The 18,907-nt window shown below is 37.2% G+C and overlaps 1 protein-coding gene across 1 annotated transcript in view; it reads right to left on the bottom strand.

The window, feature by feature from the left end:
- Positions 1–15,201, bottom strand: part of SHOC1 (shortage in chiasmata 1) — a gene marked incomplete at its 3' end in the record, with an annotated part of 44,302 nt that extends 29,101 nt beyond the window's left edge. Inside the window, exons 1-7 of the mRNA XM_084224726.1 lie at positions 15,160–15,201; positions 11,350–11,479; positions 10,702–10,783; positions 8,921–9,111; positions 6,422–6,584; positions 4,521–4,623; positions 3,675–3,831 (exon numbers count right to left, since the gene is read on the bottom strand). Coding sequence (XP_084080852.1) covers positions 3,675–3,831; positions 4,521–4,623; positions 6,422–6,584; positions 8,921–9,111; positions 10,702–10,783; positions 11,350–11,476 — 823 coding nt within the window. The 5' untranslated portion in view covers positions 11,477–11,479; positions 15,160–15,201. The remainder of the gene's footprint in view (positions 1–3,674; positions 3,832–4,520; positions 4,624–6,421; positions 6,585–8,920; positions 9,112–10,701; positions 10,784–11,349; positions 11,480–15,159) is intronic.
- Positions 15,202–18,907: the final 3,706 nt, after the last annotated feature.

Here is an 18,907-nt window from a genome sequence, read left to right as displayed (position 1 = left end):
CACAAATATATCAGAAAAGCAGGGGGAAAAAGCTAAGAAATTAAAGAGGGTACAAAATAAAGCAACATACTTCCAGACAGTAAAACTTCTTTCCTACTTAGAACAAAAAAGGTTCAATGAACTCATCCTGCGAACTTCAGCTCACAAACCAGTTTTTGTAGGAGCAACAATTTTAGGACTTTACTTTGAACAGGACAGAAGCTAGTCTCAGGAGAGAAAAAATACCTGCTGTTATCTAAAAAGAACTATTCTTTCTCTTTTAGCAATACTATTCATATTTGCTCTTGTCTTGTTATTTATGCCTTTGAGACTGGAATTCTTTATCAGCCACATTAGTTAAACTCTGCCTACACTCACAGTAACATTCCCCTTCTCAGAACACTGCTGACTCAGAGAACTATCTTGTGTCTCAATGCCTTTTTTAAAGAAACTCAGTGACTATAAAAAGATTGCTTAGTCCTATGACTGCTTCTTCACTAAATTCAAGCAAATATATTTCACTTCTGGTAACTCATAAAGAGGAAAATTAATTAGAAAGAGAAGACTGCTTGATAGAAGTTTCTGTATTGGGTGTCAGGTTTCAGCTGAGATACCTGACAGTCTTCTAGTTATTTATGCTTGCACACATTTATAGGTCTCTATCCTACAGACCTGAGTCTATTCTGGCAAAAAAAAAAAAAAAAAAAAGAGTGAGAGAGAGATGGAAGCTGATTGCAGCCCAACAACAGAATTCTGCCTGACTCAACAGAAGAGCTAAGATAGCAACTGTAAAGAGTAAGGACTAATGCAGCCACTTTCTTTAAAAGACAATTCAAGATGACTTGACCACTCATTCACTGCAGAAGAATGGACAATAACCTAGAGAAGATCACAGTCAATTTATTAGTACTACAAACAGGGGAAGAGTCAGATCTACTGCATTTAAGCCCCTCCTGCGTGTAAGCTTTAGAAGTAAAGAGCAGTCAGAGAGCTGACTGCTGACACAGATTACAGTTTATCATGCTAGACAATAATCTCCAGATGTAAAATAAGCTAACTTTATCTTGGAGGAACTTGGTGTGTTTGCACTGAGCTTTTATATCAGACACTTTGAAATGACATGATTGTTCCAACCAAAATTCCACTACAATATAGTATCTGAAGCATGGTACTATTAGTACTATTAGCCTGCAGGGGACAACTATCAGCTGAATTTAAAACTTGTTGGAACTAAGACAATAAGAAAGGTCTTGGTCTAGAGAAAACTCAAAATTTCTTGAGTATTTTAGTAAATTCTGTATGGAAAACTATAAAGTGAACAAGCACTGATGGATAATACTGCTACTGTCCAATGCAACAATGGATAGATCTTTTCATAGATAGTATATACATGAGGATGCGACATGTATCATCATGCTCCCATCACATTTATTTGTAAATGTTACTCTTTGTGCATGCCCTTCTACACTAAATGAAAGGTGAAAAATGAAAAATGTCACCAGCACAGCCATTTTTCTGCCTTGCTTAGTCAGCCAGAATTTAGCTATGAATATAGTAGGGCTGGCAAAGACTGTACATTATTTTGAAAGGTTACACCTGGAACCCAAAAAAACTTTAACTAAGGTTGGATAACTAGGCTGAGCAGTGAGACACCAAAGCTGCTCAGCACTGGTCGATGGTGTAAACACCATGACTTGGGTTTTCAACCTAATAAAGCTGGACACACAGGGTGCATTTCTTGATCTCAGTGCAGGAGAAGCAAGGATTCAATGCACATTAGCAAATTCTCAGCAGTTAGAGTTTATTTCTGCAGAAAACAGCACTGGCATAATTTCCCAATCACACATAATTACTGAACCATTTGCAAAACAGGATGTCTACATAGGAGGTTTCAATCTCTAGAACTTAAAAACACAGCACTGCTACTTGAATTGTTCTCCACCACCCTCTTTTGAAAGCATTTATATCAGACTTTAACAAACTTTAAACTCCACAATTTTAATCAATCTGCCTTAACTTTCATCTGCCCTCTCTCAGTAGATGAGTTGCTAGATAAAAAAAGATCTAAAAATCAAATTGCTGCTCACAGCCAAAAACAATATGAAGGAATTGTAAAGTTGCTTGTGTTTAGACTATAAAGCTCTACAAAGGAGTATGGCATTTCCACCTCCTTATGGTGCGAGTAGAAAATAATAGATTACATAAAGTGAGTCTTCTTACCTATGTAGTACATGTTCTCCCACAAACAGAATACTAGAGAAACTACTTGAAGAATTTATCTTAAATATCACCCTTTGATTTATACAGATCTTCCTACCTGACTCACAGAATTCCAACATACTTGTGCTAATACTGGAGCAAACCTCTTGTGGAATGGCACAGTACTTGGAAATTTCTATTTTGCATGTAATTTCTGCTTTGAGATCTGAAAACAGATTTTAAAAGGTGCCATAAATGAACCATTTATTAATTTTTCCTGTCAGACCTTTCAGTCTTTTTATTGAACTTCCATGATATATTGTTATGAAAAATGAGTCATGCTTAGTAACTCCAGATGTTTTAGCTGATTAGAGCAGTGCTCAGTCTTGTCCCTTAAGTGACAAAAAAAATCCCCCACAATATTGTATAGACACTATCTGAATTATCCCAAGATCTTATGACTACAATGATTTCCAGAACAGCTAAGTAGCCTGAATATAGTCTACTAGGAGTATGTGCATGTAGATTCTTTTGCTATCACGAAAGGACTAAAACAAAACCACCCACAATAGGTTGACTTTTATGTACAGAATCCTCAAATCTCTGCAGTCTCATCTTGAAACATGACACATACTGAATATATTGGGGAATGCACATGAAACTATTTTAGTCAAATATCCACTTTTAAAAGCTTTGTTTCTGCCTTCAGTAAGAGACTGGTTTACTTCAAATTGCTGCCCTATGAGACACAGAGTTCAGCACACATCCTCCATCTTCAGAAGCATTAAGCCTCCTTCTTTGAGTGGCTTCCTGTCCACCCAAAAAATGGAAAATTATTTATTTTTACTTTGAAAAAAACCAGCAAAAAAACCAATCCTCAGGCAATGCCTTTTTCTTTTAACTAAACAAAATACTGTCATACAAATCAATCCATTAGCCAATAACTGTCATCAAAGTTATATTTATCAGTAGCCTAAAAGCATTCAGTAATTTTTCTAAAATTCCTTTAAAGAAAATATTACTGTCATTGAGAATCATCCTGTTATCCATGGAAATATTTAACCATTTTCCCCCCAAAAATCTGCTTTTGTGTTTGCAGTTACAATGCAACAAGAGTATTTTTTATGGTATGACTGTTCTGCATATAATCCTCTTAGGGATGTCTCTGAAAGTAAACTTAGAAACATATTAGAGAGTACAACATCAAATTATATTGATTATATTGGTTATATATCACAAATTACAGCTCATATTACATTTGTGTTCAAGATTACAACGTAGCCCTGGACTGAGTCACATGGCAAGTTGTTTACTACCCCTTAAGGAGACCTTTCTAATACCAGAAATTTGGGTGTAACACAGGTCCTAGTTCATCCACAGAAATTCTCATCTGATGAGCTGTGAAGTAATTTTTAAGTGAACTCAATATAAAAGAGCTTGATTGCGTTCAAATGCAAGGAAAATCAGGTCAAGCGCTTAAGAAAACCAACCCTCACCTTCTCTGATCACTTGTTTGCAAATGTCTTCATCATCTACAATGACTGGAGCTAAATTTAACACCTCCTTTAGTTCCAAATATGATGGAATCTTAATACAATCAGATCTGCCATTGTTAGGTTTGCTGAATTCTAAATCAACAGGCAACAGGAAATACTGAAAAAAGATTAATCACAACAGAATGGCCAGTAAATTTCCTTTCATATGACTGCACAGTCAAAGCTCCTTAAAATCTTCAAATAATTTAATTCTAAACCAATTTAGGAGCTCTTAGGAGAGAAATCATTTGACATTTACACAGCACACATGAAGCTTTGCTCAATACAGGGTAAAATATGTTACACAACTTCATATTGAACCAGTGCAGCATAAAAGTGTGCCTTAACTTACAGTTCCCAACCACGTACAATCCTAATTTATTTTACTGAAAGTTTGTTTTTTAGAATTTTGAAAAATGGAGCAAAAAATAGACCTCTTTAAAAGAAAAGCCAAGCTGGCCCCCCAAATCCCAGAACATGTCTTGTAGCCTTCCCTTCCCCAAGGTCATGTCATGCCTTCCTGTTCTAATTAATTTTTATTCTTAGTGAAACAAGTATCTACATAAAATTACAAACACATCAGATACCAAGACAAACAGCTCGTCAGAGCAGAGATTCCTAAAAACAGCATCCAATTAAAAAACCACAAATAATACCAGTGTTTTCTAATCTTGGAAACGTGAAAGCTCGAAATATTTGGCAAATATGAAAACAACTCAGTAAGATGACTTGCAGGTGAACAAACACACATGCATAACATAGAATAACCACTAATGTAATATATAGTATGAAACAACAGGATGATACCTCTTCATCTTTCATAGATACAGTACAGAAACTCTCTTTAATCCCCTGCAATTCATTTTGACTCTCTTCCATCTTCATTCCATTTTGGAAAGTCAAACATTCTCTTTAAAAGATCATAAAAGAAAGTTAAGTGACTTCTTTGTATTACCTAATGTCTAAGATTGAAATTCTTGGCAATAGTTTTGATATACACAGCAAAAGTTTTTCTAAATCCATGCCTTTTCTAAGAAGGCAATTCCAAGTGATGCTGTACTGGTCTGTGTAATCAACCAAAGAAAATTTTTAAGAAATAATACATTATACACAGAGTAGAAATGTTTAATATTAGGGCCTGCTTTAAACACTTACAGCAAAAAACCTTTAGTTATAATTCTTCAGCCTGCCAGCACAAAAATCCCCTCATGTAAAAGCACTTTCTGCAAAAGCTGCGGATCTAATTTCTTCCAATGTAAAATTTTTTTTACTGGACAGAAAATCTCTGTACTCTATTTGCCTTATTTATCTTTTGCCACTTTCATTCCTATTTTCAGGAAAGATTCAGCATGAAAGTAGGCAGTGTGCCTATTACTAGTTAAAGAGAAAACTAAAAGTATGTTCCTGATTTAACTGAAAAACTTTAAAACACTTGAAGTAAAACTCTGGAATGAAGCTACTACTTGCACTGTAAAGCAAGGACACATGCAGCACAGGGATGAAGATTTGTCAGGTAGAAAGAAAACACTTCATTACGTGTTTGTGTCATTACAGGCACTAAATCTGTAGTGACTTTTTAGGGGAGTAATCAGAGGAATATCTTAGACTGCTCTGAGTCCCACCTTGGGATGCTCATGAATTTGAACTCAAGCTGAAGTCTTGTCTAATTGAGTCCCTTTCTCTAAATGCATCTTCCTGTGTGCTGCATTAGGAGATCTGGACTCCCACCCTGGACAGGTCCATGGTTTTGCTAGTCAACCACAGGTCAGGAGGTCAGAGCTATTTCTGTAAAGCTTCACACTAACATTTTTTTCTCCCATTACTGGTATTTCTGAAAGTCATTATAGAATTTGGATCATGTTCTCTTCACTGAGTATTTACAGTATTCACACAGTCAAGATTCACTGCAAGACTGGGGTTCATCTTTGAAAAAATAGGCAAACAACCTATTGTTTGTCCTCCTCCTTGTTCTACCATATGGGTACAGTTGGTGCAGTTAAAATCCGTTTTACCTTGCCTCTCAGTCATGCAATGCTTCCATGTGCAAAGGAAGTAGTCCAGACATGAAGTAAATCAGCACAAGACTTAGCCAGACTTTATGAATGCATATACATGTGATGAGTACATTAACAAAATACTTTGCCCATTTTTGATATAGCATACCTGTTTAAATGTACTGGTTTGTTCAAATTCATGACATAGGTATCATTCAATTAAATTCAATCAACCTAGTAATACAAAACTGAGCAAAACCACAAGAATAATTAATATTTGAACTTGAGGAAATACAATTCAGCAGGGTAAGGGCATGGATTTATTGGCAGCACATCTGAGAGGAGAAAAAAAGGAACATGGAAGCATGTGTAAAATCCTAGCCCTACTAAATTTAGTGATACTTTCATGATAGGGAATCAGTCATTTTGAGGAAGGACTAAGTCCCTTAAAGATGCACATTTTTTCAGTATTCGAAAACTAATATCCTGATTGTGTTTCACACCTGTAGAATGTAAAAATGACAATTTCATTAATCCAGTTTTCTTAATGCACATAAATTTCACCTCCTCATTTTTCCCCAAGATGAAAAGCTGAAGTCTTTACCTGTTGCAAACATAAACTAGTTCCAAAGGTAAAATACAACACACATAAAAATGTTAATGGCATTATACAGATTGTTTTATATTCAATATTATACAGAAATTTGTAGGTACCTGAAAATATTCTCTGCTGTTAAAAACTGTCCTTCAGAATCCAAAAGGGGATCTTTCACTGAAAAAAACTGTAGCCTGCTCAGAAGTATAGATAAAGTTGGCAATTTTTTATGAAAACTTTCAAGATTATCAATAAAAACAAACTCCTCTTCCAAACACAAATCTGACAAAATAGAAGAAAAAACATAATAAAACAAGATAAAAATACTAAGAATTATCAGAATAAAGAGAATTGTTGAGCAACTGTTGGAATAATATAAATGTCAGCAAAATAATAACTGCTTTTTACTTTAAACTTAAATCCTAATACATTTAAAGTGCAATGAAGTCTAGACTTCTATGGTTCACATGATAACCTCTAATTTTCCTTAGCTTTTTCTTTTGTCTTACATAATACCTGTTAAAAACAAAAGGTATTTTTTTGTTTCCTTGCTTGCACTTTGAAGTATGATAAAAGAACTTCTGAAGAAGGTTCTGGCCAAGAAACTTAGCTCAGTGCAATTTTAAACATAGAAATGATGCACTCTCTCTATATGTGTCTAAATCTAATTGCAGGTTCCCTAACTACGAAGAAAAAAATATTACAAAAAAGGTTGCAGATTACTGTGATTTCAAGAAAGATGAGACTGTATTGACACAGGCTGGGAAATGAACAAATCAAGAGCAGCCCTGTGAGCAGGACTGGTGGGTGAGAGGCTGAACATGACCCAGACATGGGCACTCCCAGCCCAGAAAGCCAAACGTGTCCTGGGCTGCATCCAAAGCAGCCTGGGCAGCAGGGCAGGGAGGGGATTCTGTTCCTCTGCTCTGCTCTGGTGAGAGCCCACCTGGAACCCTGCATCCAACTCTGGGCTCCTCAGTAGAAAAAGAAACATGGACCTCTTGGAGCATGTCCAGAGGAGGAATCATAAAAACAATCAGAGGAAAGGAACACCTCTTCTATGAGAAAAGTCTGAGAAAATTGACATATGTTCAGCCTGGAGAGAAGACGGCTCCAGGAAAACCTTACTGTGGCTTCTCAGTACTTAAAAAAGGCTTATAGGAAAGATGGGGATAGACCTTTAAGGTCTTAAGTTTTAAACTTAAAGAGGGATAATTTAAGTTAGATATAAGGAAGCAGTTTCTTACAACAAGGGAGGTGGTTGATGCCCCATCCCCAGTAGTGAGGTGGTTCCATCCCCAGAGGTGAGGTGTTCAAGGTGAGGTTGGATGAGGATGTGACCAACCTGACCTAATTACAGGGGAGTTGGACTCCCGTAAAAGGTCCTTTCCAACCCAAGCCATCACATTATATTGTTCTATTTCTTTTGAGTTTAAATTATGGCTCTCCTGAGACAGAAGTGATGCAGTAACCACATATGACACAATCCTTTACATTTGCAGTATGAAATACATATATATCTACACACACATTTTACACATATATAATATATATAGAAGGGCAAAGGAAGTTTTTTGTTCTTCTTCCTTATTTTAAATATACCAATGTCTCCTTATTCCCACATCTCCCTTTCACTTCTTAGATGATTCCCTGTCTGTAATAACTCTCTGTTCTCTCATAGTGCCTGGAAATGATGGATACTGATAATGTTTCCACCAAACTGTTTTATTGTGGGAACTCAGCACATCGCTCCTGATGTCCAGAGCTACCGAGAGAGCCCTTGGGGGGCTCACGAGCCTTGGAATGTTGCCAAAAGTACCTGGTGGCTTGATTTTGACCCTTCGAGAGATGTACCACCTGTATATGGGGATATAAGAATCACTGGGGTTTAAAGGGTATAGAAATAGTATAATTACTGGGCAAAACACAGGATTTAAGATTTTGGTACAGGCGAGTTGTGGAGACAAGATGGAGGGAGTTGGGGCCTGCCTCGTGGTTCTTCCTCCTTCTTCATGTCTTCCATTTTCTGTGTGATGCAGATATTTTTTGATAGGTTCTTGGTGAAGCTACACTTGGTAATAAAAATGATAAGTATTGGGGACAAAAGATAAATATGATTTACGTAGTCTTTGTTATAAAAGGATGTGACCCCCCTGTGGGCAGTCAGAGTGCCTTTGGCTGCCTTGCTGGTCAGACCCCGGCTGGGCAAAAAGAAAACTTTGTAGATAAGAAATAATAAACAACCTTGAAGACTGAACCTGAGAGTCCAGCCTCGTCCTTTGAAGCCCGACAGGAGCAAACCCATCTCACCCGTGTCCAGGCAGAGACAGACAAGAGCCAGCCCAGACATTTTATGATGTTAACTCAAACAGATATCCATAAAGAAATCTATCTTAAACTTCTTTTGGCTTGCATCTCTCTTGAGCTATTAAAACAAGCCTTGCTTCTTCAGGGAATAAATCTGTCTTTAGTGGTTATTATGCAACTGCAAAGTTTTCTATCACCCAAATGGTTTCATCAATGTCTCTGGAACATGTGCATAAAATTACAAAAGTTAACAAGATTACTCAACCTTGTAATCTCAGAAAACTCAGAAAACAGCAAATTGAACATTTTACCTTGCTGTGATTCTTTAAATTCAGTGGCATAGTAAATCTTTAAATATTTCTCTTGGGTGGAGTCTTCCTTAAAACCATCCTTCATAAGTAAAAAAGATACTTCTGTGTCACTCTGAGAGCAAGGATTTGAACTTGGAATAACTTCTATTAAATCATTACTAGTCTGAAACTCTACAGAGGAGATAGGTTTCCTAAAAAACACAAAAAAAAAAACCCTGATGCTTAAGCTGTAGCAAAATCAATGTTGTAATTTCCCTGACTCCTCAGTGAATGAACAGCACTTAGATGCTCTAAGAACTTTGATAATCACCATACTCACTGAAGAAGATTGGAATTTAGAGTTCTCTCTATTCACTGGATCAAGGTCAAACTGCACGTCCAATTTTTCCACAAGAAAAAGTCCTTTAAGTTTACACCCAGCATAAACTTGCACAAAAATTAAAAAAGCATCAAGCCTATTGATGTCATAAGGTTTGTGACAATAATTTGCTGCTGGGTTATATGTACACTTCTGTTTCAAAAACCATGAAGAAATTGCAAGTAACAGCAATAGGAAAAAGATAGGGTAAGTGAAGAAACAAAACCACTTCTATTTTTTGTAACTTTTCATACTAACCTCAGTACTACTGTTATTTATTAAGAAAACCTCCCTACTGTTTGCCATGTAAGTAGGAAAATCATTTGACTACAGAAAGGAAAAAAAACCCCATGATTTTCCTGAGCTAACCATGCATCTGGACAAAACAGTTACAATAGTTTATTAAAACGTGTTAATGCTGTGCTACCCATATAAATGGACTGCAACATTATAGTAACTCTAACAAGTGCTGACATCTATGAAACACCCAAGTCAGCTCATCTACAGTTATTGTACTTACTATTCTCATTTCAGACAACTGATTTCTCAATTTTGCATCCTATTGATTTATTCATATTTTAAATACTACTTAGCATTACATCATCTTGCTATTTGCTAGTCATCTAAAGATAAGGCTCATAAAAACAATCAGTGTATAAGTATACCTCTGAAATTGAGTACAGGACTTCAAGTGTAAAGCATTAGAGGGGAATCTCTGCTACCCATCTTAAAAAAATTTTACAACATTTTGACTACAGCTCAGAAATTAATTTTTAAGCTATAAGTAGTATAGTTGACAAGTAATAACCATGTGGTACTGATAATAACTAATATTAAGAGTTTCACATGGCATAAGCCTCTGAAAATCCATTAACTTTAAAACACTGCCCAAGTTAGAACTTCACTGAAATCACTGGGTTTCACTACAGTTTTATAGATAGAACAAACCTAACTGAGTTGCTTATTTTGAGACTACACAGACCACCTCTTCCAAAGTCAAAGTCCTAGTAAGGCTTTTCTAGAAAATGGCAAATATTTTAATGCAGACTATCCTAAGTATGGAAGAATATTTTCGAGTCACATAGCTATGCTTGTACAGTTACATAAGATAATTGTCTTATACAGGAGAGGGAAAACAGCTTATTTTCATATTCATGCAGTTTTCAGAGACCTTCTCCAATGTCACAAATAGATTACACAACCATTAAAAATTATATAAAGAACTAGTGAACTCCATAAAACACAATGCTACTTTTAGTGAAAAAACCCATCTCTAAGCTATCTGATAGAGTGTACAGCTCCAGCACAGTTGCTACTGTCAGGAAACATCTTCATATTCTGTTTTCATCATTAATGTATAATTCACAAAATACTTGAGTGATATCAAAGAAATCATAAATGTTTTTAACTTAAAGTTACTGACTTTTCCAGGAAATCCTCCACAGGTAAACTTTTCTTCCATTGATCCAGTACTGAAATAGCCATCATGTTCTGTGTTGAATCAACTAAGATGAAAAGCAGAGAAAAAGTCATGCAGAAAATATTAAAATTGATTAAATCATTGCAGAGGCTAATCAAACTCTACACATGACATGTAGAAGAAACAACACCTTTAGTTTCCAGTAGCAAAGGTAATACAAATGCACAAGAAAGATGCAAACACTTTTATGAATATATTTCCCTTCATCATTTGAAGACCTCATTTTTTGCCACATCACATAACCTCAGCACCATCTTCCAAACCTCTCCCAACTAATCAGATTTGGTATTTTACTTATCTTTGATCATTGCTTTTCTTCTATAAATATTTCTCTGGAAAGAAATATATCCAGAGATCTCTACAAATTTATCAAATATCATCTCATTTATGGTGCCACTCAAATAAATATCTATCACCCATTTTCTTCAATTTGGGCAATGAAGATGTTCTACTTTCAAAAGCTATAAGAAAGGGTATAGTGCTATGTCTGGAAATATTTTTTTTACCAGATTTATCTTATTATGGATAAACACAAGCTTTTTCTTTAATCTACAGTAAATCTAAACTAAACTTAAGGATTATATTACGTACTTCTAGTCCATGGCTTCCTATACTTATCATCAGCAAAGAGTCCATTGAGATGATACTTTTCATCTTGATGTAAACAGGGAGGAAAGCAAAGTGATAATTTCCAGATGGAAAACTTCTGCCTTGCCATGCTCTGAATAAAGAAAAGGCATGTGATAAAATCATGAGAGAGACAGCTCCATTTTTTTTGTGCACTGCCTCTTACTGCTTTCAAGTGTTTTCTTCTTTTTAAGAGAAGATACCTATATTTACCTGATTTGCTATTTAACTTTTAATCTGCATGCCTGAGTACGAAGAATTGAACATATGCTTAGCTACCCTTTAACTAAGCTTTGAATGTGCAATTACAAGTGCTTATCTTAACACTTGGAATGGTCTCCTGAATGGACACATGGATAAGCCGACCAGAAACAATTTAGTATCATTCCTACTACTGCAGTTTCAACTGCTTTTAATATTTCAAGGCCTCTTGTCTTTCATGTGGCATTATGAGCTAATGAAAGCCCTTTTAAAGCCTTTCATTTTCTCTAAAACCAGGGACAGTAATCAATTGAATTCTAAAATGAAATACTCTATGTGGCAAGTTTAGCAACTTTTCACTGAATACCAAGTTCAATAAACTATCTTACAGTTCTTTTGAAACAGGAACCCATGCCCAGTATTGTAAAAAGAGCACAGAACCAAAGAATAACCAGTGAGTTCAGGAAGCAAAGAAAAATCATACTTACACTTACTTGTGTTTAATAAGTTTATTGAAAGAAGAAGAAAGAAGTTGTTCTTTAAAAGTCTGTGGAGTAAAAGGCGTATTGGAAAGAGAACTAGCTATAGCCACATGGAAGAACATAATGAATAAAACCAGAAACTTTTCTCTAGCTGTAAACCCACTGCTTCACTTCAGGTGTGTTGCTTCAGGTCCCAGAACTGCCCAGCCATTCCAACATATGATGTCAGGTCAAATATAGCTTGTACTGCTAGAAATCTCAGGTGATAGACTAGAAATACCTGAAATATCTCACTGACTTGGACTGCAACCAGACTAACCATGCTATTGGTGTACTTTGCAAACCTTCCTGTAAAAAAAGAGAAAACTTAGGGGCAAAAAAACCCCAAAACCACAAACCAAAATAAACCAACACCGGCAAACAAATAAACAAACACATGGGAAACAATGAAAAAAAATACTGTCACTTCACCAATTCAAATCCTTTTTCCATTTAATCCTTTGTGGGATAGTTACAATTCTGTAAGTGCTAGTTAATTTTAATTAAAAAACCAAAAACTCATGTCATTGTAGCATCTTTTCCTTAAAAGGCTCTTGTGAAAAAACAGATCTGATCAAATGGAGTCCCTCTTGCCTAAGTCAAAGCATGGCATTTCCTCACTGATCTCTTTCACAAATTCTGAATACAGAAGACAGAAGCAGACAACTATGGGCAGCTGGACCTATGTCTTCTACACTTTACTGGCCAGGTATCAGTTTAGGTAATCTGTATTGAAGTTACTGCTGAAACAACTGCATTTATCATAAATAAAGGGCAGCTAGTAAATTTCCTAATAGAGATAACACGAACAGGAAATGCTACGAATAACCCTTCTCTTCATTAAAAGAAGCTGTCAGAATTGGTACATAAAACGTGTCAAAGGACTAACAGGTTAAAGAAAAATGCTACTGCTACTGTAGAAGTAGAAGCTACTGAGCAAATAAGTCCATGCAATTACAAAACAGAGATCAGAAAGAGATTTGAAACACTACTATCTAGCTTTACTAAGGGTACCTTTAGCTTAATAGCTAAAATTGTTTCCTGTCACTGATATTTGTGAAGTGGAAGAAATACATCCTAGAGCTATCATCACAGGTAATAACCTTAAACCAGAAAAATTGTGTATTTTACAAAATATTTTAAATGAAACAGTTCTAAGTGTAAAGTTTAAGCTGAATTAGTTCACTTCATAAAGTCTGATAAGACACACCCTTTCTTGCCATTTTCAAATATATAAAAGTGTTTTTCAAAGCCATTATTAATAGCTATAGCATTCAATCAGTGCATGTTTACCCCTGTGTATCAAGAAAATATAAAGGTCTCTGCACATTTCTCTTCCAAATGAAAGATATTATCTCAATTCCATTCAGTTAGCATGTATCGACAGTTTATAACACTAGAAAACCTTTCACTACCAAGATGACTTTGCAATCACACCTACAACACGCAGGAGCATGAAATATGTAACTCTTGTGTCTAGGATGAAGGTTCCTTTCTTCAAAGATACTTACAAAGGGAAGCTGGAAAAACTGTACCTGGAATTCATAAAAGTGCATAACAAGTATATTAGGAGCAGGATTCTGCATCCAGTTGAGTGAGCTATGTGCAGGAAGCAGTTTGATATAAGGTCATTGAATTCCAGCATTTCTTAAAAGCTGTAAGCTTTAGTCAAATGCAATTGATAGAGGAAAAATCAATGTAACTTTTTCTAGAGGGTAGCAACTAGGAATAGGAGTCGAACCAGAAGCTGCAATTTGAGCACAGCATCTCCCTTGCACAGTCAGATCTGTATACCTTTAAATGTATGATCACATCCATTGACCCCTTCTGGTAGCACCACAGAGCAAGTTTTATACTGCTCCAGAGCAGCCATTCTGCAGGTCACACAGCATTTCTCTTCTACAAGTTTCCAGCTGTCCTGATGTCAGCATCCTCTTCCTCAAAACTCAGGCAAGAAAAGCTATGTAATTCTCTTTTGCATATAGCCCATGACACGTTTTGATAACACCTAATCTTTTATTTGTACATAACATGGAAACAACAAGCTGATGATCAAGCTGAATGGAATTACATTGAGAAGATATCCACACAAACAATGCATGACGGACTGCACACTGCTGGAATTACAAAAGAAAAAGAAGTTCTGGTCGCTACAATCTAAGAAAACAGCAGGGACATGCACAGGCACTATCACTATACAGAACAACTGCTGTACTCAAAGGAAAGGGATGTGGGCAATGTTTCATAACACGGATTGTAGCTCAACCTCAAGTACTACAGCCGGACCACTTCCCAGGCTGCAATTCTCCAGTTACGTGCTAGGAGCGCTTCTGTGCGTCCTTCTGCTCTCCCTAAACTCCAGCAGGCATCATGTCTTGCTACATTGTTCTGCTCACACACTACAAATGCCCCCTTCTGGCAAAGCACCACTCTGCTCCTCTGCAAGAGAAATGGTATTTGGTCTGCGGCCTTTCTTTGAAAATATAAGTAAAAACCAGCTATGACAGGGTACTTTGGGGATAAGAGGTTGTAAAATAGTCATTGTTTGTGTGGGGAAAAAAAAAAATCACCTCTCCACGAATTTAATCTAAAATATTGCAAAAACTTTTCCCTACAATCATTAAGGAATACAGCATTGTTTATCACTATTCTAGTACACACCAAAGTAGCTATAAAGTTGGATTATTTCTCCAGAAAGTAATTAATTTAATTCATTAGAAGGCACAGCGTATTCTCCAAAGAAAGCTCTAAACAGGAAACTTGTATGTGCATGATAACTAAATCATTATAAGTAAATGCACTAAAAATAACTGATGCTTTACAGTCTGCACAAAATTGTACCTAATTTTTTTTAATTAAAAAAGCCTGTAATCACTTCACTATGTTAGCCCACAGAGTACAGCACAACAGCCTCTCTGAAGGGGAATTTAAAAAAAAGTAGTTCTTGTTATCTTTTTTAATGTGCACTCAATCTTTTAGCACAATTTTTTCTCAATTTCACTAAATTTGCTATATTTTATTCAGACTATTAAGAGAAACAATAAAACAATACCTCATATAAATAGTCTGTTGCATGGTACTTCAAAGCTGCAAACATCTTGTTTTGTGATGTTTTCAACATTTCAATTGTCTGGAAGACATAGAGAATATGGATCAGTTAAAAACTTTTTATATCATCTTAAAATGTTGAAAGAGGAGGTTGAATTTCAGGTTCACCATGAATAGCTTCATAATTTCTAGTACATGCACAATGGACTGAATTTCCTGTAGCAGAAGGCTACACAAAGCATTCAATATTCTTCCTCTGGAAGGATGTAACCGACCAAGAACATTTGATTTTTTTCTGAAAGAACTGGGCTTATTTTTTTTTTTTAGCTATGCTTCTTGGTGTTTATTTCTCAGAAAACCTCTAGAACCATTCAGTGAATATAGGCAATACAAATTATCTCCCTTAAGTAATAACACTTAAATTAATTGATTCAGTGATTTTTTAAAATGGATTATAAATTCATTTTTAAAGGCACTAATTCAACTGTCTAGACTATTAACTTCTCACTGCCTCAAGCATTTGTGAGGGGACTTTCTCCCTGCTTCCAGTTTTACAAGAAAAAAGGAGATATTGTATAGGCTAGTTGACAGCATGAGGCCCTGATGGAACACCAGGTCTCTAAGTCAGTTGATGCTTTTAAGGGGAACCAGGAGTGAGGCAAAAACTGTACAAGGCTAGAGACACAGTATGAATGCAAAATAGGATATATTGTAGCTGGGATCCGAACAAGGTAAGACAGTATTTTTTCTTAATTGAAAACAGGTAGAAGACTCAAAGAGAAAGTCTGATGATTATATCAAAAAGTGTATGATGTAATTGAATTTCAATAAAAATGAATTGTAGGGCCATAAAGGAAACCTGTGACAGAAGGCAATCTTCCTGTATGTACCAGTAAGTATCATGACATGAGGCTAAAACTGCCTACCTAACAAATTTGGAAATACCAAATTACATTGGTATGGATTTATTACATTACAGGTATGGATGTAATAGAATTTGAACCAATTCTATGGTGGAGGAAAAAGTAACTAGGGGGTAGTTGGTTACTTGAAAGGAGTCAGGACAGGGAAAAGTAGCGCAGGAGAAGTAAAAAGGTAGGTTCAGGCAAAATACCAAAACAGGTAAAAAGATACACAAAATCCTATAGAAAACAGAGTAGAAGGGAACCTTCTAAGGGAAGGAGTGTGGATAGTTTGAAGCAGTGGGCCAAAATCACAAGATGCTAGAGAAAACCCTTTGGACAGCCTGCTGTACCCTCCATCAGATCTACATCCACAGATTTGGTGTAGGAGAGTGGAGTAAGCAGGGACGGGTTTGTAAGGAGAGATGGATCCACACCCTAATATTAAGTGCTGGAGGACAGTGGACAAAACTGCACCTTAGCATAACTGATGTGTATCACTGACTAAAACTTCTTTATAGCAATAGAACCATGCGATAATTCAAGTATTAGCTATAGAATTTCAACTACTACTCCCAGTGATAAAACTGGAACTAATACACCTAGAAGTAGTGAACTGCTCAGTAGTCACTCCAGGTACCACTAGCTCCTTAAGGGTGTGTCAATCAGTAAGCAGCGATCCGGGCTGCATCCGGGTACCTTCCAAATTTCCAATTTAAAACTGAAAGAGTGGGACCTAGAAATACCAATCTGTGAGCCTACAAGAAGTCTTCAAGCTTTTTAAATGAAAAACAACGAGTATGACCCTGCTTCACTCTCCACGAACTCGAGAGAACACCACGTTCAGTAAATGAAATATACCGGATGAGGTACTTCTGCCAGCATCAAATGTTTTAAAATCTACGAAGAGGAACCAACCTCAGCCCCTCACGGCGCCACGACCGCCCTTCCCTCAGCGCTGCGGCCCCTTCACCCCGCCCACTCGGGGCGGAGAATCCAGCCCTCTGATTGGCTGTCTCCCCGAGAGTTCATCTTTGATTGGCTATCTCCCCGAGAGTTCACCTGTGATTGGCTGGCTCTCTGAGCTTGTCCCCTCTGACTGGCTGCTGCTGCGCCCGCCTCCCGCCCTTCCCTCAGGAGCGGAGCGTCCCGAGTGGCTTCGTGGACAAAGCAGAATCGTCCGGAGTTTGCCGATAGGAAAGCTCACATGATTTTCAAAGCTGAAAATACTTTTAAAGCAGTAAATGCATAAGTAAAAGCAATTAAGTAACTTCTTCTGTTCCCCCGGCAGTAGCTTGCATGGGAGAAGAAGTTAAAGGGACGGGAGTGGTTAGTTTTTTAAGGGATCATATCTGAGCGGCTGAGCTGCTGCCTGTTATCTGGGGAAGAGAGACAGAACGAGGCCACGACTTAATACCCAGAAATACATACTCTTCTATGTTCTGAAAATCTGTGAAATGTCAGTGACAATCAGCTTACGGGGAAAAAAGGCTTTTTTTTTTTCTTTTTTTTTTTTTTTTTTTTCTTTTAATGGCTGCCTAAATTGCTCCCACAAACCTCAAGCTGCTGCCTGTTGAACAAATTGTTGTGTTTCTCATAATGCAGTTTAGTGTCAGGTTTCTGCAGTGTCCAGACTGACTAGTCCCTGGAATGACAAAGATTTCAGCAGCAGCTGTGCAAAGGCCCCATCTTCCTTCCCCTGCCTCCCACCATCCAGCTTTACACACATCCTAGCCCGTAACTAGACACTTCTGCTTGCTGAAATGACAAGTTACTGTTGTTGGTGACACAAAGCCATTTTATTGTCCATCCATGTCTTCTCCTCCTTTTACCATGGAGGTGTATACCCACAGAGAACACATCCAAAATGCAAAAACCCTTGACAATGCTGCAGCAGGTTCATTCAGCTACTTGGTGTAATACTTTGAGGAGTCTGGAAAAATGCGTCTCCTCCAAGAGCTCATTGCAGGTTCAGTTTCAGAGGAGGGTTGGTTTCTCTGTGGAAAGCAAAATTTACTCTTTTTACTCTAGTTCCAGGAATTCCATAAATATTTATAGATTCCAGCAAGTGAAAAAGTTAAAAAAAAAAAAGCATATGACAGATGCTTTCTTTACTCCTATTGGGGGTAATTGGGGTTTTAAAATATTTTTTTTAACTCTGAGAATGGGTTTAACTCAGTCACAGGCATATTGCTAGTGTTTCCTAGACAGATATTCATATGAAAAATGCAAATGCCGGTAATTTATAGTTTTCTTGGTATTTATATATTTATAGTATATTTTTATTCCACTCTCTAAGAACCAGGAGATGAATTGTTAGGCCAAGTAGGCACAATACAGAACCCACTAACTTGCAATTGAAATACTTCACTCAGAAGTGATCCTCTCCAGTCGGAATATAGAGAAAAGCATTTTTTACCCATGCTAAGACAATCCCACCCCATCCCCAGGAGAAAGAGAAGCTGTTGGCAATGGTTCAGACCCCTGGCACAGAGGCCCCAGGCTGAAGAGGAAAGGTGAGGGAGTATTTGCCTGGTGCAGAAGCTCTTTGTGATGCCTTGGCTGCTACAGTGCCACTACATGGCCTGCAGCCTTCCTGGTGTTCACATTCCACCCTGCGTGCTTCCCGAAGGGCTCATTCCCCTTCCTGGGAAAAGCTGCTGGAGGCAGGGGACAGGGACTCCTGCTGCCCTGTGCCAGGGCATGTTGGTGCATCCCCTTGTTTCCTTTCAGGGTCAGGATTAGTATTCATGACTTCAGGAGGGGTGTGAAGCCCCAGCTATGCTCATGGCCTCCAGCCATGCTTCATGAGCCTGGATGTGGAGCAGCCCTTCCCAAGAGGCTGATGCA

The sequence above is a fragment of the Fringilla coelebs genome (genome assembly GCF_963513975.1).
Source record: "Fringilla coelebs genome assembly, chromosome: Z".
Lineage (NCBI taxonomy): Eukaryota > Metazoa > Chordata > Aves > Passeriformes > Fringillidae > Fringilla > Fringilla coelebs.
The sequence above is the reverse complement of the archived record's forward strand: the minus strand, read 5'-3'. Positions and strand labels throughout refer to the sequence as shown.